We start from the raw sequence: 27,973 nt of genomic DNA on the forward strand, positions 1-27,973 counted from the left end.
GGTTGCCACCACTGACCCCCAGTTTGTGTCTCCTACTTATTGGCATAGATACTGAGCTGTTAAATGTTTTTGCAGCTGGTGTGTTTATGGAGAACTGGTACTGGTATGGGCACCAGCTCAGCTGTACAACTGCTTTTGGCTTGTTTTGGAGGTTTCCGTTTGGTTTTTTTCAGGGGCACAGCATAAACCTCAAGCTTCTCAAATACTTTTTTTCTTTAATTTTATTGACTAAGTGAGTCTTTTTTCTTTTTTTTTGCTTAGTGTCCCACACATTTGCCCTCTCCTTTTAATTTGCTTTCCTCCAGATCGAAAGACTGCAATAGGCAAAATGTTGAGATTGCACCTCTCCATGAAAATTCATTCACTTTTTCTCCCTTTGAGAGTGCACAAAACATTAATTGGTTTGATCAAGCACTGTGTTAGTAGAGAAGGAATGTGATTGAAACCACACTTCTGTGAATCAATATTTATTACTCTACTAAACTGGTATTTTAGATTCTCTTACAAGTGGATACAAGTGGTTGATTTTGACTTGATACAGCATAGTCATTTGAAGTTAATTTAAATGATTCGGAAGATAATAACTTAGGATGATTGTCAAATTGAAAACTAAACGAGCATTTGTTTCTCTGAACAGCTGATCTACATTACACTCTTCGGCCTTTTCTGGATCCAGGCTGCAATAGCCGGCAGTGCTTGCACTCTCTCCCTGAGAGCCAAAAGCCTGGGGTATTTGTCTGCCAGGTCAGGCTTACAGGACAGAAGTGTTGTACTGCACACATCCCAGTAGAAATCAGCCCATGTTACCTAGTGGAAATGGGACAGAAAGCAGTAAATTTTATTTGGTAATCTCAAAAGCCAGGATTACTAATATTCTCAAACTCTGAATTTATCTGTTTTAAGTTTCATTTTGGGCTTGGGGTTTTTTTAAAGCTGATTACAGACCCACCATTACAGTGCTAGTAGTTAGGTTGCAAAGCAAAGCTTGACTTCAGTAAATATTGGTTCAAATCAAGTCCTGGCTACAAATATTACTTGTGCTACAGTATTAGTATTTCCTGCTGAAACTGTGCTGCAGAAAACAGTTTGGGGTAAAAAGGGTACTATGTTTATATAGAGTCTTTTTTCATATTGCTTTATAACTAAGTCAGTAATGATAAACAGGATTCTCTGTAGTCATGAATTTGTATTCACAAGTGCAAAGTCATTTAAAATGTTTTGTGTCAACATACTTACAAACTGCTTTTAGAAAATGCAGATCCTAGTCCTGGTTTGCCTCACTTTTCTAATATTGTGGAAAACAATTTTCACTTTGCAGTTGAGTGACCAGTTGTGTACTGATAAGAATAAAGGGCTCAAAGTGTGGGGAGAGTTCCTTCATGGCCTGACATGAAATCCAGAAATTCAGCAATAGTCTATTACTTGATTTTTCTGGCAACCTATGGGAATGGGAGAAACAAAAATTATACTTACAGAATTCCCTACCAGCCACTTCTTATCCCCTAAGAAAGTATCCAAATCTTTCAGTAGCTCAGGTGCTTTGTTGGTGAGGATATCATCAAATGCTTTTTTCTGTTGGAAGAGCAAAACACAGAGATTCAGTCAGCAAAACTGAATTTTTAAGGTTTTATTATTTATGAAGAAGAAAGCTGAAATATGAAAAAGATTAGGGTTAGAGACCAAAACATGGCATTCATGGCTTGCTGAGCCATGACTTAAAGCCAATTCCTCCCTTAAGGAGCACCTGAGTGCTCCTTGATGCTGACGTGATGTCTGTGGTGATGCTGCTTCATTTTCTGTGCTAACAGAAAAAGCACACAGCCATGGCAAGGCAGGAGCTCAGGCATAGATTTGGGAAGAATCCAGCTATAAGACAGATTCCTAATGTCTCATTTCTGGGGGGCTCTTCTGAATGTCATCTATTCTTGTGTGCAGAGTCTCCGGATTTCCAGAACCCCTTGTGCTCAGTCTTTCCATGCTGTTAGTCAGATGCTGGTCAGTTATCTTTGCTTATCAACCCTTCTTATGGGAGACATGGAACATGTGTTTTGAGCTTTTGGTGGGGTTGATTTATCTTTGAACTTTAATGTTCATGTTATTTTGCTTTTTTGTCTCTACAGCTGTAAGTTTTGAGGTGGCTAAAACGTGTTTTTAAAGGATGACTGAAAGGCTCAGGCCTTAGTCTTTGTATGTTAATGGCTGAAGCATGAGGTTATGGTGGTGGTTCTATACAGGCTGTTCCCCATAGCAGAAAGTCTTAAGGCTGCTTCTGGTTTTCTCTTCTCAGCTGCATGGAAAGACTGCAGACATTGTGATCATCTGGTCAACCCACATGGCACAGTTTTTGCAGTTATTGTGCTTGGCCTAATTTTGGAGGAACACACTCAGGCTTTGGTAAATAAGCACTGGTGTATAGGAATCAAATTATTTCTACAGCTTTAACTGAGGTTAATATGAAGAAAGAAAATTAGAAGAGGCAGAAACCTAAATGCAGGCTGAAATCAAATCAGTGTTTCTACAGATATGATAGAAGATTTGATGTTTTCTGCTTTGTTAAGAGCTTAGTAACTGGATGAGGTGACTGCAAATATCAGCTGGGAGTTTGCAGTCCAGAAATCTCATATCTGTGCCCTGGGTTGTAGTATTTCCTTTCTTTTTGGTAAATTATCCCCTCCCCACCGTTTTTCCCTGCAAAGAAAACCCCAAGCTGATGTGTGATTGTGATGGTAACAACGTTCCCCAAGTACAGAAGAGCGCAGCCAAGTTGTGAAGCTGGTGGGGACAAGCAGGATCCCTCTTCTGGAGTGGCACAACCTGCTCGTCTCAACCCTGGAGCTCTGCAGCAGTGGGTGCAAAACTTTGCAATGCCAGCTGTATTTTGGGGAACATGGGGTGAAGGGGGAGGCTGTGCCTGGCATGGAGAGAACTTCTACGTGCAGTTTCCAGCTTTGCTCCCCTAGTTTGCTTTGATTTCTCTTTGCTACTGGCTAGATGGCATAACACATCCTCTCACCATTCCCTGGGTGTGTGTTCCTGTGAGCACTGGTTAGGCCTGGGGAGGTGTTTTGGCTTCAGTATGTGTAAATGACATAAATCCGGCCTCGTGAGACCGTGAGACGCCACTTCAACCACAAGGTGGTGGCAGCGGGTCCAGGAGGAGAGGGGGAGGAAGAACAATGTTAGGAGCGTGGGAAAGTGCAATTCCCGACCATCCTTGGCCCCAGCACATAATTTAGCATGCATACGTGCAGATTGGCACATATGGGTTAGCTGCCAGCTCTTCCCGTTTAAATTAATCACTGGTGACAAGATCTGGGTCCTTTTTTGGAAAAGTGCTCAGGAACACATGGGAGTTACAACAGGAGCTTCCCAACAGCACATCAGCAGGAGTGTGTGGCTCTTCTGAAATGATTAAAACTCATGAGTCAACTTACCCTCCCCAAACTAGGAAACTTAAGGAAATCACTAGGAAATGAAAGTAATTGACACTTTTAAGTACTAAACCCCCAAATTTCAGATTTTCCCCTGCAAGATTTCAGAGCACTTTCATAATGTTTCTTTATCTATTATGGGTTTGGGGCACCATTTTTTACTTTGTGGTCTCTGCAATACAATACCCTAAATGATTTGAAATGTTGCCTTTGAATAAATGGAAGGTGGCTGCACTGGCAGTTTATGGTGAGACCTGTTGTTAGACTTCCACTTCCCTAAGAGTAAGGTCAACTGCTCGGGTCAGAGCTGTGCAGAGCCTTTGTAACACTGGAGGAAAATCAGCCATTGCCTTCTTCCCCCAGCAACTGATCTGTGTGCTTGCTTTTGGGATTCTGGTGAAAGGCACTGGCCTGATGACAAAAGAACCCCAAATGCTGTAGGACAAGCCTGTGACTGGTATGTTAGAGTAGCCATGGCACCATAGCCTGATGTCAGAAGCACTGCAGAGGACCCAGGTGGGCTGTGACATCTGAAGAGCACAGTGAGGGCTGTGCTCCCTGCCTTGATTAGCAGTGTCTGCTGTCCTGACAAGCAGTCATCCCTGGCAGCTGATATTATTGAACATCGATACTGAACACCTAGAAGAAATCAAAATGCAGAAACACTAAAGGATGGGTTGGGGCTATTTATCTTATTGAGCTGGCAGAAAGATTTGAGCTCCTTGTGACAAGAGAGAAGAATTCTACAACACCAGCTGGGGTGGAAGTGTCCTGCCCTTTTGAAGAGCAGTTTGGTGTAGGCACATCCTTGGTTCAAGCTGAACTAGTGAGGGGCAGCTCATGAAGACATCAGAGTTTCTGCCAAGGGTGAAAACAACCTGGTGAAGGAAGAGGTGGGATCAGCCTCAAGGAATAACCACAGAGTTCCACCAGCTCAGCTTTGCTGGGCTGAGGAGATGAACCCAGTAGCTGACACCCATCAGTCTCCAGAGCAGATGCTCAGATACAGGATCATGGTTTAGATGCTATCTTTGTTTAATTTAGTGATTGGCTTACTCTCACATCCTGGTTTTTCTCTGCCCAAGGGAACAGCGTCATGAAATCATCGATGGTGTCCACAATGGCATCAGCTAAAGCCTGTTCCACAGGTGTCTGGCCTGCCAGACCTGCAGGAAGCAAGCATATGGCGGGACATTAGAGACAGCATCAGCAGGAATTTTTGTTGCCCCAAAGGCAAACTGTGAATATTTTCATAAACCTACATTTTCTCCGGGTATTTTTGATGCTAACAATGTGGATTTGACTATTTGCATCCAGGTGCAATCTTATCTACCTTTGCTTTTTTCCAGTTCTGGCCTTGTTCAGCAAGGGTCAGGACAAATTCCTTTACTTTAATGTTAGCCCATCCCAGTTTTTCATGTCCTTGTCCATCTCATGGTCTTTCCATTTCGGTCAACACATTCTCCAAAAGTGCACCTGTGAAAAGTCTGCTTCTTTCCCTGTATCCTGCCCACTCAGCTCCATTCAGAACATTTTCATGACATTCCACTTTTTATTCTTTTATTGTAATCAGGGATCTCAGCCAAACTTTGTCTTGTTTACAAATCTGCTTTTCTCCCGTGTAGTTCCTTGATTTTCCTGCAGTTCTGTTAATGCCTCTACTTTTTCTCCCTAGCTGTCACTTCACAGACCTGTGTCTATGCTTTCACCTCTGTGCAGCTTCAGATCACTGACTGCATGCCCTACCTCTGTCAGGTCATCTCCCTTACTGAAACTTTGTGCTTTTGAAGGTGAGGATTGTGCCTCTCCTTTTGGGCCTCAGGTTCTGTGATCCTTCAGCTATGAGCTGTTGGTGTTGGGCACCTAAAAATGCCATTTCTGAATTTTAAAGGATTAGTGACGTGTATGCAGGCTTAATGGCAAAACTAACAAGTTTTCACAATGAAGTTGAAAAGGTATCTTTTCCCTTCTATGCATGGCTTTTTTTCCTGCTGTAGCTGACAGCACAACTAATTCTGGGAAGAGCCCATCATGGTCAGAATGTGCTCCAGATCCCAAGCCATTGTCACTGGTACAAATTAATCTAAGAAAATCTCAACTTCAGACTGCAGAAGGAGCATGGCTCCAGATCAGCCTCCCTTCAGGAGCCAGGGAGGGAGGAATCTTGGGTGGAAGGCAGGCTTTCCCACTGTTTTTCATCACCAGTGGCCTTTCCTCATTTCCCCCTCTTGCAAGGAGTAGACTGTATAAAACTTTTCCTGGAGGAAATGGGCAGGAACAGAGTATTGCAGACATGCTTGAAGATGTGTTGTGTTAGTGCCTTGAAGAATAATGCTATGAACTTCTGCTTCCTTCCTCAGTTAGAAAAAGGGAGATATTTTGAAAGGTAAGCTACATCCATTTGCTCACAGTGTAAACGAAGCAGGATAGTACTTGCTTCCCAGCCCCTCTCTTCAATTTGCTGATGTCCACAATGCCATGGGCACATCTGCCTTCAGCCAGACCAATTTTGCAGATGGTGTTGAATGACAGCTTGTTGACCTAAAGCAAAGCCTGGCCACTCTCTCTGATTACTTGCATTATATCATATCATTTTATCTAACTGGTTGTGTACTTCCACAAGCATGTAAGTATTTAAAGATGCAAGTGATGTCAACATCTCCTCTAATCTCTCTGCTAGCCCAGAATTGTTGCCTAAATCTGCTTCAGAGTTCTCTGCCTGCTGTGATAATCTCTAATGCTTCCAAAACCTCTTCCTCCTGGCCATCTCTCTGGTTAGCCTGGCAGGTCAAAGTTGAGCTTTAGGGGAAACTGCCCTGGCAGCCTTAGGGAAACCACAGGTATGTGCTTTCTGCCATGCAGGGACAGGTGGATAAAATGTACTGGCTGGAGAAGTCAGCCCAAACCCCAGGCACTGGTTTCATTTTTGTCATGCTGGTATTGACTTCCGCATGGTTCGGCTTGCCAAGCTGTTGGTTTGTTTCTGTTTTTAGTGTGGATGTATTTTTTACCTGAACATTAAGTGTGAGCTCAGAAAAATAGTCAAAGATTTATTACCTGCTTCTCTGGCAAGGTATCTTGCTATCGCCAGGCTCTGGTGAATGATAACTCCATCTACTTCCAGAATAGGGAGTTTGCCAAATGGGATAGCTTGGAGGAGAAAGTAAAAAAGAAAAAAACAACCAAAAGTTAAATCATAGCCATTAACAGTGGGACTTTGTGACAGCTGTAGTTTTACTACTCAGAGGATATGCATTGTTATAGCACTTAACAGTTTCACACTGTTTCTGTGGAGAAATGCATGGACTAAAAATAAAAAAGTAAGGGTAAGGATGTAATCAGATTGCACTGCATGAAGGCAACTACAGCACAGAAACCAAGCATTGCATTTCCCATTTCCTGGCTTAATGCTGGAGAAGCTGAACGTGCTCCTATATGTCCAGAATTCTTTATATAGGGAAACTTTTCAGGGGAATATTAGTTTTCCCTTCTCTATCCTGCTTTTTCCTCCCCAGGAAAGTGATTGCCAAGGTTAAGTAAAGATTTACTGAAGATTTCATACTGCAGGATGCAGCTGGGGCATGAAGCCAGAGATTAGGCATAGACAAGACATTTTTCATTTATTGTTGTTTGAAATTCAGAAGCAGTGATTCAGAGAAGCATCTCCATTTCAGAATTTACATCATGACAAGGCATTTCACTTGGCAGTCATCCCTGAGACAAATACATCTTTCACACTGAACTACAAATCCTAAAAAGATATTAAAATTCACCTGATGTGGTTTGCATTAAAAAAAAAAATTCTGCCAGTTATGGGGAAGAAGCCTCCAGATTTTAAGTATAGGGAAAGACAAACTACCAGGTGTCATGGATATCTGTAAGGGAGTTTGAGCTAAGAAATCAGTCTCATTTTTCTGTTATTAAATTCATAGTTATGTGGAAACTTGGACTGCTGTTTTGCTGTGTTCTGGAGAAGCTGATGGTGTGATATGAAATGGAACTGGAACCTTGGAGCAAAGCTTAATCTGGGGAAAACACTCGTGTTTAGGGCGGTGAGAATCTGCTTGTGGGAACCTGGTGCTGTTCACTGAGAGAACTATAAATCTCTGCATTTCCAAGGATGCTGTTTCAAAATACATGACTGCAAGTGCTTATCATAGCTTTGTACCCAATTTTCATCTGCATTACACTTTATATAATGAAGATTTATACCCATTTTAAGACGATCTTGTGATGTAAAAAGGTGATAGTGGAGAAGTGAGAACATTGGCTATTGGAAGCATGCAAAGTGCTTTCAAACCCAGGAGAACTGTCTTTACAGGGTAGCTGGAATGACACTTCTATTCCATGAGGATTTTTAGTTCTTAATGAAAAGGGTACAATAGCGAAATCGTATGGATTCATAACTGTTTAAGCAAGGCAGCTTCGTAAATGATGAACACTGCTCTGTGGTTTAGCATGCAGTATGTGAATCACATTAGATACCAGCTCCTAGATGTTAAGGCTTGATCTGCGACACGAATTCTGCAGTTGCATAAGACATCCATCCACACTCCTCTGTGCTTTTTTTTTTTTTTTTTTTTTTTTTCCCCCTGCATCTGAACATATCTTTTTTTTTTCCTTAAGTTTTAGCACACTGGGAATTCGGTATGAATTTGGATGCTGATGAATAGCAGAAGCAAGAGAGTTCAATGAGCATTAGCTGCTGTACCCCAGGAGAAAGCAGGCTCTGCTGCTTGTTATTGAAGCAATAATAGACTTCTTGTACAGAAGACTTCCCATGTTTATTATCCAGAGAGCAGCAAGGTCCTGGCAAGTCCATGTTTTGTTTCTTTGAGAATCCCTGAGGGATGACAAGTTGTATCCCCTGAATGTTTCACAGGAAAGCTCTCTGGCTATGAAAATGACAAAAGCCTTGGTTCTGCGCTCTGGGGTAGTGGTGCGCAGGGCCCTGAGCATCACTGTTTCAAAACAGTAGAGTTTCAGTAACAGTGTTTCATTATGTAAAGCATATCTTTCAGACCAGCACAAGTAGAGGGGATGAGAGCAGGTGTGATTGCTGGATGTGCCATTGTGGTCAGCCTGCAGCCTGCTCCACGTCCCCCCAGACCACACAGGGATGTACAACAATGCCTGACAACAAGAAACAGCAAAAGTGCAGCCAGAGCAGGGGTAATACCTCCCACCATGAAGGAGTTAAGCAGCCTCTTTTGGAGGCCCCAGTAGGAATGCTGTGGGGTGATGCAGTTCTGGCAGGGTCAATATGACTAAGCCAGTCTGTAGCAATAGCTGTCAAAACACGCTGTCACTCACTGCTCAGGTTGGGAAACTGTGAGACTGGGATTGCTTCATCTAGAAACCCACAGATATGTTTGCTGCTGTGTTTACATACAGGAGAAGTCATCTATAAATCCCAGCTTTGACTGGGGTTTCACTTTGTGGGTCCCTAAAAGAAAAATTAAAGCCAGTTTGTTATTACGGGCTCAATTTTTTTTTAAGAAACCCTTGATTACAACTACAGGAGGGAAGAACCTTTCTGAACATTTAAGGAACATGGATTATGGTATCAAAGTCAGCTGATGGGCAGAGTCAGTTCTCATGTTCTGTTTCTCAGAAATCTGGTAATTTCTGAATTCAAAGGAATTGCTATTAATTCCTTGAGAACATGAGTAATGTCTACAAACGTCATCCTCCTCAGTGCTGAGCTACTTTCTTGAAGACCTGGTTATTGTTTTCTGAAAAGAAACTGAGTTTGCAATTGAAAATATACAAAGTTTTGTTTTGTGTACCTACAATTGCACAATTATTAATAAATTATAAAATTAATAAATGAGAGCAGACTTTATTTTGTTATCCCATGATGTCTAAAAGGATTTATGCTTTGATTTATTATGAGACTTGGGGTTTATTTCTTAGGAGGCAGCAAATCTAATGCCACCATTACTGAACAATGGACTCTTTAAAGGATAACAGATGGTAAACGGTAGATGTTCCTTCCATTCTCGTTTATTCAAAATGCTATTTAATTTTTTTCTTAGCAATAACAGGGAAAAAATGTTTAATGTAAACATAGTTTTTTTTCCCAGCTGACAGAGTGCATGTATATAATTATATACTGATTTTGTTGATTATTGAGTTAATAAGCTATAAATGAGTGTAATTCTAAGAGGTTTGAAGAAAGTACACATGTCCTGTGCAGATAATTTTAAAAATCTGTTGTTTCTTCTTGGGTACAGGGCAGGCTGTTCTTGAGCACCATAAAGTACAGCAAATATTCAGGCTGTTTTACAGGAGAAGAAAATAACAAAGACTAGTCAAGGGGCAGAAAATATTTATTGTACATCTCCACCATATTTGAGGAGAAGGTATAATGGCTTACAAAGCTGTGTTTTCAGTCTGGAAAAAATTAGGAGAAAATAATCTTTGCCTTGGAAATGTTATTGTCTAGAATTCATGTAATGACCAAAACTTTTTGGAACCTGCTGTAAAGTATCTTTTTGCTTTTGTCGTTTAAATTAACAATTTTCCCAGAAGATTTTTTTTTTGTATGTCTGAGTTTGGCTGTCATGAAGAGGAATGCATTTTCTGTGAAAGTTGGAGTCTTCCTTCTCCATCTGGAGAAGAGGAGGGTGGATTTTTGTCACACAGCTCATCCTAAGGGAGGATGTGAGAAGCTTTCACATTGGATGGACACCGTTTGATTGCTGGAGGTAAGGCTGGGGTTTGACAAATGACCTCCATGTGGCCTCTAGAAACTTTGCCAGTTGCAGAAACCACACCTAGACCATATTCTCAGGGGCTACAAACAAAAGAGAAACCTCTCTGCACATGGATTTAAGCAGTCTTACCCTTACACTCAGGAACATGGGCTTCTGTGGATTGCTTTGACTTCCTGTGGTGCTTTTGGCCCAATTCTGCTCATTGACCTGTTTGAGGAGATACCCAAATGCCCCATGTGCATAAGCATGGTACTAAACCTGCTGAAGCTTTCTCAGTTTTGGTGAAAGGTGTGGTTTGTGTGACTGCAGATGAGCAGAGCAGGTAGGGTGGCTCCTGCCAGGCTGCTACTTAAGATGAGCAAGTGAAAAGCTGCTGTGTGAGAGATGTTTGGGTAGAATCAAGGTCATGGGGGCAAGGCATGAAACACAATCCATTGGGGAGCAATTACAACTGAGCAGCTAAGCCAAGGTGTAGTGGAAGGATGTGTGTCCCTCTGCTGGCTTTTCTCTCACCCTTGTTGTTTTGGGGCTGCTCGGTACTTATGTCAGTTTAAACCCTTGTGTATCCATACGGATGTGCTTTCCATGTTTTTCAAAATAATGTTGTCTTACGATGTTTCCAACTCCCACTTGAGCAAATGCCATTTTGAGAAGGAAAAGCAGGAAAAGCTATTGCTGTCACCAGGCAAACAGTGTCATTTCTCAGGCATGCACAAAATATGACCTTTCCCATTTAGTTCCCGCTTGCTTCACCACTCATCTGAAGTACGAAGTGTGGTGAATGCTTGTGTTCCAATTTCAGACTGAAAGAGAAAAAGGGTTTTAAAAAAGCTTCCTTTTTGAATAACTAAACCCGTACTCTTCTTTAAAATGAACTTTTATCAGCAGGTTCTTGCTTTTCATATTATGCTGGTTATTTACTGGCTTTTTGCATTGCATGCTGGAATGGAATCTGCCCAGTCTACACTTGCCATGAAGAAAACCTTGACAGAGGACAAGTCCTCAGACTGATCTGCAATCTCTCTTCTCATTTTAGGAAGATGTCACTAAAGTATCTGTACAGTGTTTCGGAATTGGATTCATTCCTTTTCATGGTACTTTAATTTTGGTTGGCCTTGGTGACAAGAACTGTGGTGTTTATACAAGTCTCTGTTGGATGCTGAGTAGGGGAAATGATGTGTGTTAAAAGCAAGAACCTCCCTTTAATTAATTTCCAGTCCATCAAGCCCCTAAGGGCTGTGATGACTGCTGGCATGCTGCCATGACTGTAGGCTCCCCCTGGTGTTCAGGCCTTCCCTTTGAACACAAGCTCCTCACTCATCTTCCTGGCCATGACCCAGTGGAAGGAACTCCTGTGGGACTGTTTCTCTGCCAGGGAAGGGAGGGGAAACACAACAGAGCTGAGCACAGTTTTCTCCAGTCCTGGCACCTAGGCTGGTCAGCTGCTGGTGCTGTGCTTCTCACTGTTCTTCTCCCCTACGCAGATACAGTTCTTAACTTTCGCCTTCCCTTACCTCTTTCTTCCATTTTCACTGATCTTAACTTCTCCATTATTCTTCCCCTCATTTCTGTTCTGTCCTTCCAACATGTTCCCCTATTTCTACCGAGCTGACCTGCCCATGACTCACCCTGCCCATGTTGTAATTGTCTATGGCTCTGATGCAATGCAGCCTGTATTTAAGTGCTTGATTATTGCTCAAAAGCTGAATAATTAATCATTTGGTAGTCAAGTTTAGATTGGTTCCACAATAAGGCAGATGGATTAGTCAAATTTGGGGGCAAATAAATGTCACAGACCTGTTTCTTACTGCAATATCTGTGTCAAAAGAAGTTCTCCTTTGCCTTGAAAACTGACCATAACTGCTTTTCCTATCCATTCATTTAAATTCGATCATGAGAAACAAATAGATACTTTACATCTTCCAATAAGAAATAAATTAAATATGTATTTTTTAAACAGTGGTAGAGGAGCAAGGCACTTGGGAAATGGTAGGCCCAGAGCTGAAGGTACCTAGAATCTGAATCTTCTAGAAAGGGATGATGAGGAGGCTGCTGTGATTTAATCTCAGCCCAGGTTCAGTTTTATTACAACTCATACTCTCTTTGGAAGTTCTTGCCAAGCTCTACTTTTTACCCAGAGATAGCTATGTACACATTTAAGTGGAGCTGCATAGCAGAAAGTCACTCAGGAAGCAAAGCAACTGCTCCCCTGAGGAATTTTTGTCTGGTGTCAGGTGCTTCTCAAGATTTATCTGTTATCTTGAGAGTATTTTCAGAGCTATTAGTCTGTCAGGTTTCCTAAGGACCTTTTAAGCACCATTCTACACATCCTAAACTGTTTACAGGATGTTTATGGCCATCAGTGCAGGAGAAATATCCTTTGCTATAATGATAGTGTTATTGCCATTGCTTCAAATTGCTTGAAGAAGTCACAGATCAAAAGCTGTTGCTGCCTGCCAGCCTAATATCTATGGTGGTGGTAACTTAGTTCAACATTACAGTGGATTTTCTGCTGTATCATGACTTATGTCAGTGCAAAGATACTCTCTGTGAGGAGTCCACTGTGTGGGAGTATAGATCTTGTATGAGCCTATTGTAGATCTTGAATTGACTGCCCTTTAAATGAGGGCATGGTCAAGTCAGAGTGTGTTCAAAAAGAAATGTAAAGAATGAGTTTGTTTACTTGTTAAAATAATTACTGACTTGTTGGGGAAGATGAAATAGCAAGGCCCTATAAATATGATGGCCTGGCAAAAGAATCAGAGAATACAGATATTGAGATGAAAACAAGGTTTGAAATACCAAACCTTCATTACTGAGCATCCCGAAAACAATAATACAGCCAAGCTGAAAGCAATCCCCCCTTTCTGATAGATCCTAAGGTCAAATGGAATGTCCTGTCTCACCCCCAATGTATGGTTCATCCCATACCTGTAACCCTCCCCTGAAGTATCCGATGTCTGTAACCCCATTGGCCCAAGTCCTGTCCCAGCCCACCTTGAAGCCCCCTGATAAGGTGTGGCCGAGGGACCGGACGCTCTCTCTCTCGGACCTTCCTGCTGGGACACCCACCTGGCACCATCTCTCTCTCTCCCCCCGCTCTCCCCGGGCCTGCCACGAGTTGCGGCTGGCAACTCCAAGCAGGGCCCTTCATCCTTTACAATAAACCATATGCTCTAAAAACCGGGCTTCAGAGATCCTTCGTTACCACCCACCCAAACCGTCCTGGAGTCCAGCAATTCCCGCACTGACTTACATATGGTGAAGTGTTAGGGAAAGCCACTGCTTGATATTTGTCTGATTTTTAAAATTCTGTGCTAAAGCAGGACAATGCTAATACTTGTACACTGGCTTCTTTAAATGTGTTTATATTCTAAACTGCAGTCCTTGCCCAAAATCATCAGCTGGAAAATTTGCCAGAGATGATCTAATTAGTATCAGAAAGGAAAAAAACAAATGTTGAGTTACAGAAGTTTTAATTTCAGAGTGTATAAGCCAAATAACACAAGTTCTTATGTTAGAATAGACCATCTTTTCAAACACAACAAAAGCACCATTAAGTGTAAACAAAATCAAGTGGGACAGTATTTTCAGGAGGAGGGACTTATTTATTTGCCTGAAGGTATGTTAGGACTGCAGCTTATTGGTGGCAGCCACATGAAAAATGCCAAAAAAAACAACAAACCTCACCACACTCTTCAGTTCAGGTCAAAAATTAAACTTGCTGCAGCTGCCAGTCTGCTTTCTAAATGGGCTTTCTTCACATTGATCTTTATGCACAGATTTTCTGTTTTCCCATCAGTTTTACAGAACTAAATCTTTTCCTCAGAATAATGTCAGTATTTTCTGGTTTAAACGGTATGATAATTTGGATAGCTTGGTATTTCTTGCAAAACCTTATTTCAATTTTGAGAAAACTGCTGAAGAAACCCATCCTCTCAGATCTCATTCAGATTCCTGACTCCTTGTGCTCTTGGACAAACCTGAATTCTTCAATTGGTTCCTTATTAGCTCAAGAAACAAGAAATGTTCTCTTGTCCAAGCTTCTTCCCTAAGTTTTTTTTTTTTTAATATTGCTTCATCATATTTGAAGCTTTTAAAAAGAGGGACATCACATTGTATTTGCAGACTGCAGTCAAAACTGGTTCTAAATCTTTCACAGGCAAGTGGGTAAAGGGAAACGTGATATATGCAAGTGTGCACAGCAATTTGTCTGGTATTTCTTAATCTCACCTCAATATATAATTATGTAATTAGTTCAATTAATTTGGCCAATTTTACTGATTTTTGAAAGCTACAAAAATAAACTGCATACTAAATTACATTACTTTAACTGCTGTTACATCAAATGCAGCTGTAATGCCCTTTACTGTTGCTGAACACTTAGCACCCCTTCGGTTTTCACCAGGATGAGACTGACTGGAATCTGCTACTTTTATTTCTCTTCTTTATAAGGTAGACCCAGTTCAGGAAAAAGAGGAGGAGGAAAAAAACTTTATATGAAGGATCTGAATACAGATACAAATGAGAGTTGTACAGAAGAATTCTCAGCAGAGTGAAGTATGCCTGTGTATATGCAGTGGGTTGGATGGATGTCCTCATTTCACATTTACTTTTGAACACAGCAGAAGTTTAACTTTTGGGGCAAGAATCCTGTTACTCAGTGCTTTTTCCTCATCAAGCTGTGTCTCTGTGGAGGGAGCTGAGGCACATTTTGAAAACTCAGGACAGCAGAGAACACAAGGCTTGTTTTCCATAGGGCAAATTCTGTATGCAACACCTACCACACAAAACCTGTACAAACCTACTCCCTCTCCAGGAGACAATCATTTCTTATGTTGAGTCACAGCCTGCAAAGTCAGGGTTTAGGTGCCCTAGGGCAGACTGGGGCGCTGGATACTGGTCTTGTTGAACACTTAAGGCTGTTCCAAATCCTTGTTGCTACCTTTGATGCAGTGTTTTTCTGAATGATTTGCCTGTGGGAGAACATTTTGTCTGGAAATACTGTGAGTAACCATGAGATATGCCTCACAAAGGAGGAGGAGACAGTCATCAGGTGATCTCTCCAGACAGTTTCCTTAAGCATCATTACATTTTTATGCATGTAAGAAACCTTTATTCTTGTTTTAATTAGCAAACCTCTTAACTGCTTGTTGTCTGCAGTGTGCATGTCAGTGGTGGCAGATTACTTTGGTGCTAGAGCTAGGGTTCAGGGAGATTTGAAGAGCAAAGGTTTAGCCTGCTGCCATAAGATGTAAGAGCACTTTCAGATATACACGCAACTATTTCTGTGTCAGTGTATGTTTTCCTGGTCAATTAGCAGATACATTCCTGCTCCCATCCACTGAGTGACTGACTGACTGGGTGTCTACAGATGCCTGAAATTCAAAGAACTCCTAGACCAGTATGAATTTTGCACAGATGATTTCACAAATCTTAGAGCAGCAGCTCCGAAATTTTACTAAACCTCTTATCTGCCGTGGAATTTCATCTAGGGCTCAGTTATAGAGGCTGCTGTGAAAGGCCATTATGCAGAGAAAATGAAAAAACACTAATTAACCCTTGGTAAACCTGCCAGCAAACTTTTCAGAGCACAGAAAGAGAAACTAAAGTGTCCAAAGGTTCATGATGTCACCAGCATTTGTTAATGCAGCAGATAGAGTTACAAAGTGTGTAGCTCAGGATTTCTAGGCTGTCTCTACTCCTAGTGTTTTTGTGGTAATGGCACTGCAGCTGCACATTTACTGTACACACATCCTGTACACATGAAGCTCCACTGGGAGTTTTGTGGAGCAAGCACTGAAGAAAAGCATAGGAAGAACTTTCCTGCATTGTTTCTTGCGCTGCTTCATACAAGGTAAAAGCATTGCATGACTCGATCTTCAACAATATTCAAAGAAAGAGTGATGCAATGCTTTTACCTTGTATGGTAGATCTGCTGTTAGAACATCTTGTTCTAGAACGTGAACACCTCTGCACCCTTTAAGTGACTAATTATGCTTTGACTTTTTAATTTGTCTTACTTCATCAGTATAGAAAATACTACACAAAAATATACTTTCCTTATACTCTCAACTTTGTTTCAGGACAGAAGTGAGTGTGCATACGTGTGAATATGTGTGTAATTAAGTATGAAAAGCCTTTGCAGAGTTTACATCAGGTCATCTGAATTCTTAATCTCATCTTTGGTTTCTACCCTGCTTCCTGAGAACTGCAGTGAAAGAGAAATAAGCTATACCACGTGATCAATTGGCTTAAGGTCTTATAATGAAAAGGTTTCCAAAGTCAGTCATCCCTAGCTGAAAATATTCCTGTTCCACTGCTTCTTATTCCTCTTTGTGGATTTTTCCCAGTGTTTTCTAGGCTTGAGCACTACTGAAGTCTTCAAATGCCACTTGGATTACAGCTGTGTTTGAGTGTTTCTCATTCTAGTCACTGCAAACAAGAAAGACCAAACCTACAAAATTTGCACCCTAGAAAAATTTGGTAGCTTGCTGGCTGGGCTTATTAAATTATATGAAAGCTTATCAAGAAACATTGCTTCATTAATAGACGTCACCTTGTGAATCGGTTGTGTCTTTTCCCCAAACTAAAGCCATTATTCTTCATTCTAGATGTGAAAAGTCATAGCCCATGTAGCCAAACACAAGCCTAATCCATGAAATGAAGACATGGATTTCCTACCCAGTTTTCAAACTCAAGATCTGTTTCACCTGAACTAATTTAACTAAGGCTAATTCAATGAACAGAAATAACAAATACATTTAAAATCTGAAAACAGGTTATTTAAACTAAAAGACATTAAATAAATGGGGTACAATAGCCTGAAGGGTACTTTTGGAAGGGTTGGTAAGGCTTATTCTTAGGAACAATCATTTTCTTGTACCTCTTTTGATCCTTTTGGTTTTTTTCTTTGCTATATCAACTGACTTTGTTTTCTCATCACTTTTCCTCTCTGAAGACCTTTCAGGTTGCAAAGGAGTGTCTTTCCTGACCCTTCTTTCCAATTTGGCTTTCAAAAACCAGGGTGAAGGCTGAGGTGTGGTCTTTGAGATGAAATTACCCAGAGAAGCTGAGATCAGCACTCATTTGGTTATCTTTAGGTACACAAAAGCTGTACTGAACTGATAAAGAGTAAAAGCCCAGCTGTGTGACATCAGGTTAGGCATTTCAGATTGTCTGAACGTTTGACTCTGGTCTCCTGTGAGAGCATCAGCAATGACATTTTGGTTGTCTCACCTTAAAACTCGCACAGCCTTAACTAAAGCCAGAAGTTAAGTGTATTTCTGCTCACAAAGCATACAGGTACTTCTTCAACTGCTTCTCTTTTTGCCACCATTTCCAGTGAACTTTGGCTATAAGAACCCGTGCTACTCACTTGGCTTGATTTTGGGCCAGTCTGCTACTTCTATCCTGTGGTCTTCGTACTTCTTGCCCGAATAGGCAAAGAGGTAGCGGCTGATCTCTGCTCTTCCCCGCAGGTTGAAGTAGGTGAGCTTGTACTGTGGCATGCTGGACCCTGCTGGGAGGGGAGACAGACCTGCTTTAGAGAGGGTTAACTCAACTCCTTTTTTACAAAACCACTCGATGGCAGCTTGGTTTTGACAGACATGCTTGTACAATGCAGAGGAAATATTACACCAAGCCCTGGTGTGTTGCACTTTGCAATTGTTGCATTGCTCACACCTTTTTGTTCCGCATTTGTCAGCCACAGCACACACAGACGTGGACAAAGACAGCTAAACCTGCAAACCTGCAGTTCCTCGTGTGACTCTAGAAAGCTGGCTTGTTGTTTTTTGGTTTTTCATTTTTTTTTCAGGTGTAATAGGAACTTTCAGCTTCCATTTATTTCTCTTGTGATTCCAAACTCAGGCCATCTCTAAAGTGATTTTTGTTTTGTTTTGGTTTGGTTTTTTTTCCCCCCAGATATATTCATTCTTCTGTACCAGAAGGTAGTTATCTTGAACAGCAGTTTTATTCAGGCGTGCCCTGCTCAGCCCCTACTGTTTATGGAGACCTTCATTCAAGACCAAATCATTAGAATTACCAAACTCTTGTGATTTTTTGCATCAATTATTACTGAAGTTGTATAAGCAATCGCCCCAAATTATTTTAGAAGAAAAATTTGCTATGGAAACCAGACTATAGTGTTGTTTTGAGAAAATAATCATTGAATTTTCAGGTTTTGTATAGAAGCCAAAAGAAATCTTGAAATTACTTTAGTAAGTTTTCATGTAGTTTATTTTTTTTTTCTTTCAGTACTACTTAGGAGTCACTTTACAGATATTGCTTCCCAGGGCAACAGGCAACAAAAGAAAGTATTTGAGAGTCTGATTGTATAGCAAGGATGGTACAGGAAAGGTGAACAGATAAGGTTGCTTTAAACCAAAGGTAAGAATTTACACACAGCACTTTAATAAGAGAGCTCAGCTGAGATATGAATGTGCTGGGGAAAAGATAAAAACAACCATCTGCCTCTTCACCCAAAACAAAACCCTTTCTCATTTTTGCCTTGAAGTAGACATTGCATTTACCATTCTTTTATATGCATCACATTCAGAGTGTTTGTAAGAAAGCCCAGAACACAGATCACCTACGCTAGTACAGAAAGGGAACTCTTTTTTTCTTTTTTTCACGAGTAAGTACTACCACATAATCTCACAACAGAACAATCCCCTGTTTAGTCATCTTGCCTTGAAAACATGTGCTTGAAGAGATACATACTCAGCTTTCGCTTTAGATGGAGAAGCTCTTTGCTCAGAAACAGAAAAGCTTACACTCAACTCACACTGAAAAGAGCAAACTGCTTTTGCCACTTGTTCCTCTAAAGTACCTTCTGTCTTCAGAGTAACAAAAGCAAAAAGAAAACTCAAACAAAAAAAGAAATAGCAAATGAGCACATTAGAGACTGCTTGATTCATTGTAAAAGTTATCTGCTGCCCTAGAGCATGCGGCAGGCTCAGAAGTGAATTATTAGTGAATGGAGATTCACATTATTAGTGAATGGAGACTTATCATGTCAGATGGCCTAGCAGAGAAGCAGGAACAGAACTGGAAAATTACCAATGGAGATATCTACAAGTGATTCCAAACAGAGATTCCATTACAATTAAGTCAAGTGTGCTCCTTTGCACAGTATAAAAGAGAGAGGCTCCAGGTGAAGAGTTGCATCAGGTTGTGATTAGTATTTTTAGATGTGTTAATTAAGGGAAAATGTGTTTGTCTGCTGCTTGGCAAATCAGCTCACAGATTACAAGTGCAACCACTTCTTTCTCTAAGGAGAGAAATTTTGTCAAACTCAGCTTTTTCAAGCAAGTTTTAGGTAAGTGGCAGAGCTTGGCTACTCCATTCTCAAATTTTGTACCCAGATTTATTACTTGGTACACTCTATGGCATATATAACTATATACTATTATATACTATGAATTTGGGTTATGTGTCTAGAAAGTTAATGTAAGAAGAGAGAATGAGATCATAGCAGGATTTTCTTCCCTTGTCTCCCTGTTACTGATTTGGTATTGTGTTCGAGAGCTAGGAATGGCATTTTTAAAAGAGCCTATGTTATCTGAGATTTATGATAGTGATTCAGGAGCCAAAGGAAAAAAAATAAAAACCAAACCTTGAGTCTTAATTTTCAGGTTTTTAGAGAAAAGCAAATGATACTGATTTAGTCTGATTTCCTGATTTAGTGTAATTCTGTTTCTCTCCTTTAGGAGTGTCCATAGATTTTTTTCCATAAACACCTACTGCAGTCCCAGTGCCCTGGACTTGCTACACCACTCACACATGGCTCCTGTTTCCTGGCTGCCTCTAGCCCACTCAGCCCTGTGTTAGCAAATAGTTGGTGGCAGCTGGAAGGCATTTAAAAGCATAAGAATAGTAGATTTTTAAGGTGCGGTCCTGAGGGAGTAGACAGATACACAGAGAGAGGGCTGGAGATGGCTGAGGCCTGAACATTCTGGTGGGTGAGTGTGTTGGAAGAGCCCGATTCTTACACTGGGAGCTCTCTGTACACAAATGTCCAGTCAAGAGTAGTGAACTGATGTAAAGAATTGGGAATTTTGGCTGATGATTAGAAAGTCTCTCTGCCTGCTGTGATACACAGTGGAATAGTTTGGTCTGTCAAGGAAGCAGCGGAAGCTATTGTTTGAGTTGTCTAAAGCAAAGCTAAACAAATTTTGAATGAACACACCATAAGGAGTAATCAAGTATTTGTAGTGGTGATGCACTTTTAAGCTTATGATTTTTTCCCATCCAAGAACAAAAATAAAAACAAAACTAAAATCAACTCCACAAGGAGTTTACCAAAAATACTTGACATTTTAAAAGCCTTTATAGGTTTACTGTAAGCATGTTTTCGTAAATATTTGTAGGTTTTATTTTTTATTTATATTTACTGTGAAATGTCAGGAGTAGTACTTCCTAAACAATTATAGGTAAGTTTCTAAATTAAAGAAATGGTTGTGTTCAGAACAGCTTTTTGCCAAACATACAAAGTAAACTGTTAGGGCTTTTTTCCTTGTCCTCCTTTTCCTCATTTCCCCAGTGTGTTTTATAAAGAAGGAGATCATGAAGAACAAATTAAAGCCATTTAAACCATCCTGAATTACTGAATTATTGAAGAGTGTCATTTCTAGGGGAAAAAGATCTATTTGGTGTCTTTGAGTTGGTTTTTGGGGTGAAGATGTTGGGGACTTTTTTGGAGATGGAGAGTGGAAAAATCTTTAAAACTATTTAAAATTGTTTCTCTTTTTTTAGGTTAGTCATGGCTTAAAAATACTGAAAAATGGTGAGTGGACCTCAGTGCCCAGACTTGCAGGCATTTAGCCACCTTCTTAATGCTATTAAATCTCTTCAGGTGAGTTCATTGCAAAGCCAGGTGTGTATAAAAGCAGAAGAGGGTGATTTACCTTCCACCAATAAACCTGCCACCTTAGCAGTATTTTCCAATTTCTGTTCTGATGAATACATGACTGGGACAGCCCTGTACACCTGCCCTGTCCTGTTACACTGACAGTACTTCTGAGAGGAAAGCTCATGTCTTCACAAAAAATTTGATGGGTGAAGGTGTGGGTATTACTGTCTTTGAAATGGGTCTTAATGCCTCTACCAACTCCAGGCTGCAGGTTGGTTGCAGAGCCCAGGCAGCTTGGCTGCTGGAACAGACAAGGGTCTGCACAGCCTGAGCTTCTGAACTCTGTGGCAAAATAGTAGTTTCAAGGGGGGGGGGATATGTGGTAGGTGGTTTGGGAAGGCTGTACCTTCCTAGTGCCTCAGCCAGTGGGGAAAGGAAGAGGGCAACATGTGGCCAGGAGTTTGGGATAAAAGGAGGCTGTGCCCTCTGAAACATCGAGAGAGAAAACCCCATGGGTGTGTGCCCCAGTGGAATCTCTCCCTTTGTTAGAATAAAGTTGCAGGACTCCTCTGTCTCCTTTTTGGACATAAACCTCTAGCATTTGTGGATTTTCCTGACACTTCAGTCCCAGTTTCATTGCATGCAGCTTTCAAAACCATGAACTCAACAGCTTTGAATTTACTATTAAATTAGCTTTAATACTTTAAAGTTGTTGACCCCCTTAGCTGATTTTCCAGCTTTCCTCTGTGACTTTCTGAAAGCCAGCTTAACTGGCTTTAACATACCTTTAAACAGAAGATTAATGGATCTCATGATTAAATTTAACTTGGAGCCACTCAGTGACAAAATCAAATCTGAGAGAATGTCAAATATGTGTAAAGTTGGCATCCGCCATTATACTCATGGGTCAAAAAATCATGGTGAAGTTACAAGTGTCTAAAAATTTTATCACAGATTTTAAATTATTTAAAACTGTTTGTGGCTTTATGGAGATACTATACTTCCTGATGAACTTGGGATGCTTTTATTCCAGTTGAAGCAGGACTGAGCAATTGATTTGAAAACTTAAAGCAAGATTAGAGTTGAAAAACGGAGCCAAGGAAGGAATCAGCCAGAGAAGGGGAAGCTGCAGGTCTTTGTCTGCCATAAGTCATTGTCCTCTCTTGAATTGCAACCAGAGCATGACAATGATTCCGGAGTGATGATTGGACACCTCTTAATTTTATTATAAGATTAAGCTTTTATAACAATTCAGAGTGCTTGAGTTGCTGGAGGTCATCATATATTCCATTTTCATTATTTTGCAGGATGAAAGTATAACAACAAATCAGCTTTCACTCACGTAAGCCTACAGGTATCTCTCTGCCAAGAAGAATCTTGCTTTATGATGTGTGAATTGAAGTTTGTGTCCTCCCTAAGCACTATTCTACCCAAAGGTGAGAAGCGTTGCGGACTTTTTTCTTTGGTTTTTTTTTTTTTCCTAGTGCTGTTTTCAAAGCATTTGCTGCTTCTTTATGACATTTTTCTGCAAAGTTAGCCTGAAATTAAGTAAGTTTTGAAGAAGATACAAACCCAGCAACCTGATTTGGATGTTCTACAGGGGTGGATGGGGCACTGCAATTCCCCCCAATTCTGATATTTACTCATCTATTTCTGCCACGTGTGCAGTCTGAAGTCATAAGATTAGTGTCAGCCAAATGTTTCCAATTAATAGCAACACTGGTATTTCTGAAGGAGGACTCTTCTTTGTCTTCCTTACTCCCAGTTACAGGGCCAAATAGTGCTCATGTCAGCTACGATACTCAAATTAGAAAAGGAAAGGTGAGAAGCTGGCTGGATCTCGGTATATACAGACAAAAGAATCTTTGCACATTAAAGGAGCAATCTTTCTTAGGCTGTCATCTCAGGAGTGACCTGACTTCTCCAATTATGAAGCATGGATTTTTGATTCTGTTCCTTTGGGGTTGAGGAGAGTTGTGTTACTTATGAAGTACAAAGAAAAATCTTTAACCAGGGAAGAGACTTTGTCTTGTTTCACCTGAGAAACATTAGGAATAGTAACCTCAGTTTTGCCCATCTTTGCTTATTGTCCTTGTCATATATGTGAATACCTCACCCCCATGACTGGAGAGCTGAGCATTAAAGCAGCTTTCTCCCTCCTCAGTTTTAAAATGATGTTTTCACTGTCCAAGTGAGTCTTTTGCATTTATTTGTTTAAATTTTCACATTTCAGAGGAAGGAACCAGAGAGACAAGACTAAAATAGTTACTGTAAAAGGCAAGTAAAGAAAAGCTTCCACAGCTGTAACTTTACAAACTGCACAATGTAGGAAAAATAAAAAATGTCCATATGCCGTATTTCTTCTTTTTATTTAACCAACATTAACAGTCAGAAAGTTTTGGGGAATGGTATAATTGTTTACATTATCCTGTTTGAGCAGTGCTGAAAAGAGAGAAATCATCTGAGAAGCAGCCTTGCCCTGCCTGCAGGTGTGCTGCTGCTCTCCTCCTGCTTACTGATCAAATTGGTTGCTGCAGGAATGTCTTCAATTTTTTCTACCTTGAATGAAAAAATATTACAGATTTAAGAGATATTTTTCAGCCTTTGAAAACCAAGAATAGTACTGATTTAATTGTTTTGGGTTTTTTTTTTTTCCTGCAAAAGATGTCTTTATTAGTTCTTTTTTATAGCAAAGAGAATAAGACATTTACTGCCCATCCTTTTGGAGAGAAGGATTAGAGAATATCGACAGATTGATGGAAGACTGCAAGTCTTCCAATGGAAGATTTCCACAGCAGTCTGTTTTGACAGAAAATAAAATTAAAAACTCTAAGTGATTCTATTTGCTGTCAGCTCTCAGTCTGACATTAGCTCTCTTTCTGAAAATTGATGGTCTCTTTTCCCATTCTTGTCCAGTTATAGAAAATAAACATATGAAATTGATAGCTTATATTTCTAAGCCAGATAGGAATCTGGATCTTGGAAAGAAAATAGAAAGAATTTGTGCACCCTTTTCTGTTTAATGCACTAATCATTGGAAGTAAATTGTTTTGTGCAGCCTCTTTTAGATTAATAAATTGCACACCCAAGACCATGAAATACTGGTAAATAAAATTGCAAAATATCTCAGGAAATATGCCGACAAAGGAGTGGTTAGGACCCTTTCTCAGGAAAAACTACTTAAGTCTTTTATTTCCACATCAGATGTTTCAAGAACTCCCAGAAGCATTTTGTGGTAGAACAAAAGCCTAAATAATCTTAATGCTTGCCAACCCCATGTCATTGCTGTAAAATTCATGCCTTGCATCTCTCTCTGCACTCTTCAGATGAATCAGCATGACCTCATAATATTCCTACAAAGTTCAGAGCCCAGTTGTGAGCAGCGTAGCTCTGTATTTTTTTAGTTGGCTCTTCAAAGGCAGCTGCTTTTTGCCAGGATGAATCATGTCCATTTTCTTACCCCTCAAGCCTGTCCAGCACAAAAATTTGTAAAACAACTGGTTTGGTCACCTAACACCTTTCCTTGGATGTGAAAAAGTGGTCTTTTTTTCTATCCCAGCCATGTGTGGGTGTAAGTGCAAGGAGGAGTACAAGCATCAAATCCTTCCCCCTGCTTGTCTAAACTACTTTGCTGTTGACCTGTTGCATATCATCAATCTACTGTATAATTTACTAAAAACACCCCAAAATTATAGGCATGAAAGAATTAGATGGGTTTTTAAGCATTGTATATGACCCCTGTAGCAGGTACAGATTTGACTGGGAAAGGTTTTTATTCACTTTGCAGAGTTCTCCATTACCACCCACTCCATGTCCTGGTCACAAATTCCTGGCATCCTCCTGCTCTGCCCTGCAGTACCTGACACAGACCACCATGCCTGAGAGGCATCAGTACAGTGGGCTGGGGCACAGATCTCAAGTATTTTCAGATATTTTGAAATTCTTTTCTTAGCCAGAGTGAGCCTGAGGAGACCCAGAACCTTGATAAAGTGCTCTTCAGGCATTGCCAATCTCCTTGAGAGGACCAGCAGTGCCAAATGTAGACCTACAGTTCTGAGCAACATGCAGCCAGAAGCCTGGGGACCCCAAATTTGGCCATAAGTGAGAAGCATGCAGTTTGAGACACAGTCACAAACTGCTCAGTATGTAACATCCTAACCTGTGTGTTCCTACACTTAAGAAGAAAGTACTTTCTGAGAGGCAGTTTGCTGCCAGTCTCTCACAGAAACCTTTTGTCACACATCAACTAAACTAAGCCTGTGAGACAGCTTAAACCTTTGTTTGCCTTCCCTCTTTGCATCTGCTACAAATACAAAGCATAGTACACTTTGCCTGGTAGCACTGAAGATTCTTGTTTTCTCTCTTTTTCCATCTCATGCTTATTCTTTACTACGTCATTCCAGCAATAATTTTAGTTACTTCTAAAGAGATTCAAAAGTAGGTGTTTCAGTTTTTCTCAGTTCATTGTTGTAGCTTGTTTGCTGGGAGTTTTAGCAGATTGCCTTGAGATTAAACAAGGTTCTTCAAAGTGGTGGCACTTTGAAACGTATATGTGGGATTTGGCTAATTTTTTCTCCCCTTTTTTTTTTTTTCCTCACGCTTCTTGGACTAACTGTAAAAAGGGTAAAAAAAAAATCACCTGTTTGAGATTTGCAGCATATATGATATGACAGGTGTGAATAAGCATAGCTTTCTGTGCCCCCTGCTAGCCCAATGCCAGCCTCATCAGTGGCTCCTGGGCAGTGTAATTACTTTCTGCTGAGATTTTGATCAAGGATGTTTTGAAAATGAGCACTAGCTTCAACTACTTCTGCTTTCCAGCTGCTCAGGAGAAGGTGGGACAGACAGCAATGAGAAATGTTATGAGCAAACATAATAGCTTAGAGCAGCAGAGCATGTTGGGCAGTGGCACAGGAGCATGCTGCACTGGCTAACATGCTTGCTCATGCAGGAACCCAGAAGTCTTTTAAGAATTCCTTTGTGTATATTTTCAGTTTAAAATTTAGAGAGCTTCCATCTTATTTCTATACAAATAGATTTGACTGTGTGTCTGGGCATGTGTGTGTCTGCAGCAAGGAGTAATTTACGCAATGTGCACATTTTTAGGGAGAGGTGAATTCTGTTTTGGATTAAATAAAACAAAAGAATGAACAAAAGTAAACTTAAAAAAGATGTCTGTGTCTTTTTTTCTTTACAAACGTTGCAAGTTTTGAGTATAAAAGTACTTGTGTTTATAAACAGTTGTAAGGAGTACAGAAGCCCAGGAAAGATACTTTTATAGCTACGGTTTGTTTGCTTGGATAGTCTGAAATGAACAGGGAACAACAGATTGCTTTTAACAGAGGAAATGTGTGTGGGAGGATTATGTATATAGGAAAATGAAAGCAGTTAGAATGAAAGAAAAAAAATCCTCGATGACTATTTAGAATATCATTTTGAAGTAAAAGACATATAACAAAAAAACCTTCAACTTTGATAAGGAGAAAAATTGAGTGAGTGGAGTCAGATGCGGGAGATTTTTACTCTATAGAATGACTGTGGGAATTAGGACTAGACTATGTTAATCCATTGGTTTAGAACACAGGAATTTGAAAAATTAACAGAATGGTGCACAAAAATGACCTAGAATAATTGGTTGGTACTGCTTAAAAGTCATCTAATTTCTCTGACATTAGCCTAGATTTAGCTTGGTTATGTAAGTGAAGGCATTTTAGTCAGCCTTTACATCTAATGGAATATTGGTTTGAAATGGGTTTTCATTTACTGAAAACTCTGCAGAATTCCCAGAACCTCCTCACTCTGATTTCTTGGCAAGTACCTGACACGTAGCCTGATTATCGAAGTAGCTCAGCACTAACTGAGCAAGGATGAGGAACAGGGGCTTGGTTCTACACCAAGCCAGCGTTTGCCTGTTTGCCTCTGGAAAAGCAGCTCACAATTTTGAGTGAAGTCTGGTTTTAGCGGTGCACGTGGTCGCACAGATGTCCTAAGTGCAGCAGGCAGAGTTTAAGGATGCCTGTAAGTAGCAGAGGAGGCGCATAGATGGGGTGCTTGAGTTACACTCGCAGCCGCCCTATAGAGCGCTCCTCTCTGCCGGTAGCACCAGTCAGAGAGCCAAGCTGAATAAACCGAACAAATCTCTCAAAATTAAACACTCTCGGGACGTGCTCTACACGTAGCATAAGCTGATAGACTGACCTCGCACACAGCCACTGTCGCGGTAGCCTAGGGAGGGCAGAGTAGGATCAGAAGAAGCGAGGGGAAAGAGAGGAGCCGGGCTGCAGCGGTAGCAAAGCTGAAACAGAACTCACTCCGCTGCGGCGGTACGCGGTGCCTTCCTCGGTGCACGGGAGTCCCTCCGAGCGCCGACCCCGCGAAGGCTGCCGCGCTCGGGCACGGGCTATTAATACGCAAGCCGCCCCCTCCCGTGACCGCCTGCATGACTCTCCTCCTCCCCCGTCTCGCACACACACGGTATCTGCCTTATTCCTGATAACGAGCCAGTTTGCTGACCTGGGGCTAGCAGAGCATACTGAGTGCTGGAATTTCTTGGCTTTCGTTCAAAGTGAATTTAAAGTGATAAAGTGCCATTTGAATGGATATAATTATAATAATACTAAGGCAGGTGTTGAGGAGTCAGATGATGGGTGTTTTTTCTAAATGTAAAATGTGTGGAACAAGCCAAGTAATGTCTTTTTTAGATTATTTCTAACTAATGTGAAGCCCACACTATTTGATCTATTTATAGATGCCTCAAACAGTTGCAGAGACATTCCAAAACACTCCAGCACCAAAAAACCCAGAACGAAAACACTCCAAAACCCTCCACCACCAGCACCAAAAAAGGACAGCTCCTAAGCCTTTTACATAAAGAACCAAGTGTGATTTAAGCTGTGGTTTTGGGGTTTTGGTTGGTTTTGGTGGGTGGGTTTTTTGTTATCATTGAAGAAGGATTTGTGCAAACTGTG

The 27,973-nt window shown here is 40.8% G+C and overlaps 1 protein-coding gene across 4 annotated transcripts; it reads right to left on the minus strand.

Annotated features, from left to right (window-relative positions):
• Window positions 1-451: 451 nt before the first annotated feature.
• Window positions 452-27,421, minus strand: HPGDS (hematopoietic prostaglandin D synthase). Of its 4 annotated transcripts, none has more exons than XM_053975970.1 (6): window positions 27,317-27,421; window positions 17,529-17,672; window positions 6,489-6,581; window positions 4,488-4,597; window positions 1,474-1,572; window positions 452-807 (listed from the first exon to the last, which is right to left on the minus strand). In XM_053975970.1, the coding sequence occupies exons 2-6, from the start codon at window positions 17,659-17,661 to the stop codon at window positions 643-645; spliced, it is 600 nt and encodes a 199-aa protein (XP_053831945.1). In that variant the 5' UTR covers window positions 17,662-17,672; window positions 27,317-27,421; the 3' UTR covers window positions 452-642. The 4 variants fall into 4 exon arrangements, with proteins under 4 accessions (XP_053831945.1, XP_053831946.1, XP_053831947.1 ...); XM_053975971.1 differs by having other exon boundaries at window positions 17,529-17,669; window positions 27,317-27,420; XM_053975972.1 differs by lacking the exon at window positions 27,317-27,421 and adding an exon at window positions 27,204-27,296 and having other exon boundaries at window positions 17,529-17,669.
• Between the last annotated feature and the right edge of the window lie 552 nt (window positions 27,422-27,973).

This window comes from Vidua macroura, chromosome 4 (assembly GCF_024509145.1).
Source record: "Vidua macroura isolate BioBank_ID:100142 chromosome 4, ASM2450914v1, whole genome shotgun sequence".
Classification (NCBI taxonomy): domain Eukaryota; kingdom Metazoa; phylum Chordata; class Aves; order Passeriformes; family Viduidae; genus Vidua; species Vidua macroura.

What these genes read in the sequence shown, in the direction of transcription:
- HPGDS (XM_053975970.1), bottom strand. Translation starts at nt 17,661, where the DNA reads ATGCCACAGTACAAGCTCACCTACTTCAACCTGCGGGGAAGAGCAGAG. An exon ending in CTGGCCCAAAATCAAGCCAA is followed by an intron (nt 6,582 to 17,528) that starts GTGAGTAGCACG and finishes TTCTCCTCCAAG; the next exon opens with CTATCCCATTTGGCAAACTC. An exon ending in AGTGGCTGGTAGGGAATTCT is followed by an intron (nt 808 to 1,473) that starts GTAAGTATAATT and finishes CATTTCCACTAG; the next exon opens with GTAACATGGGCTGATTTCTA.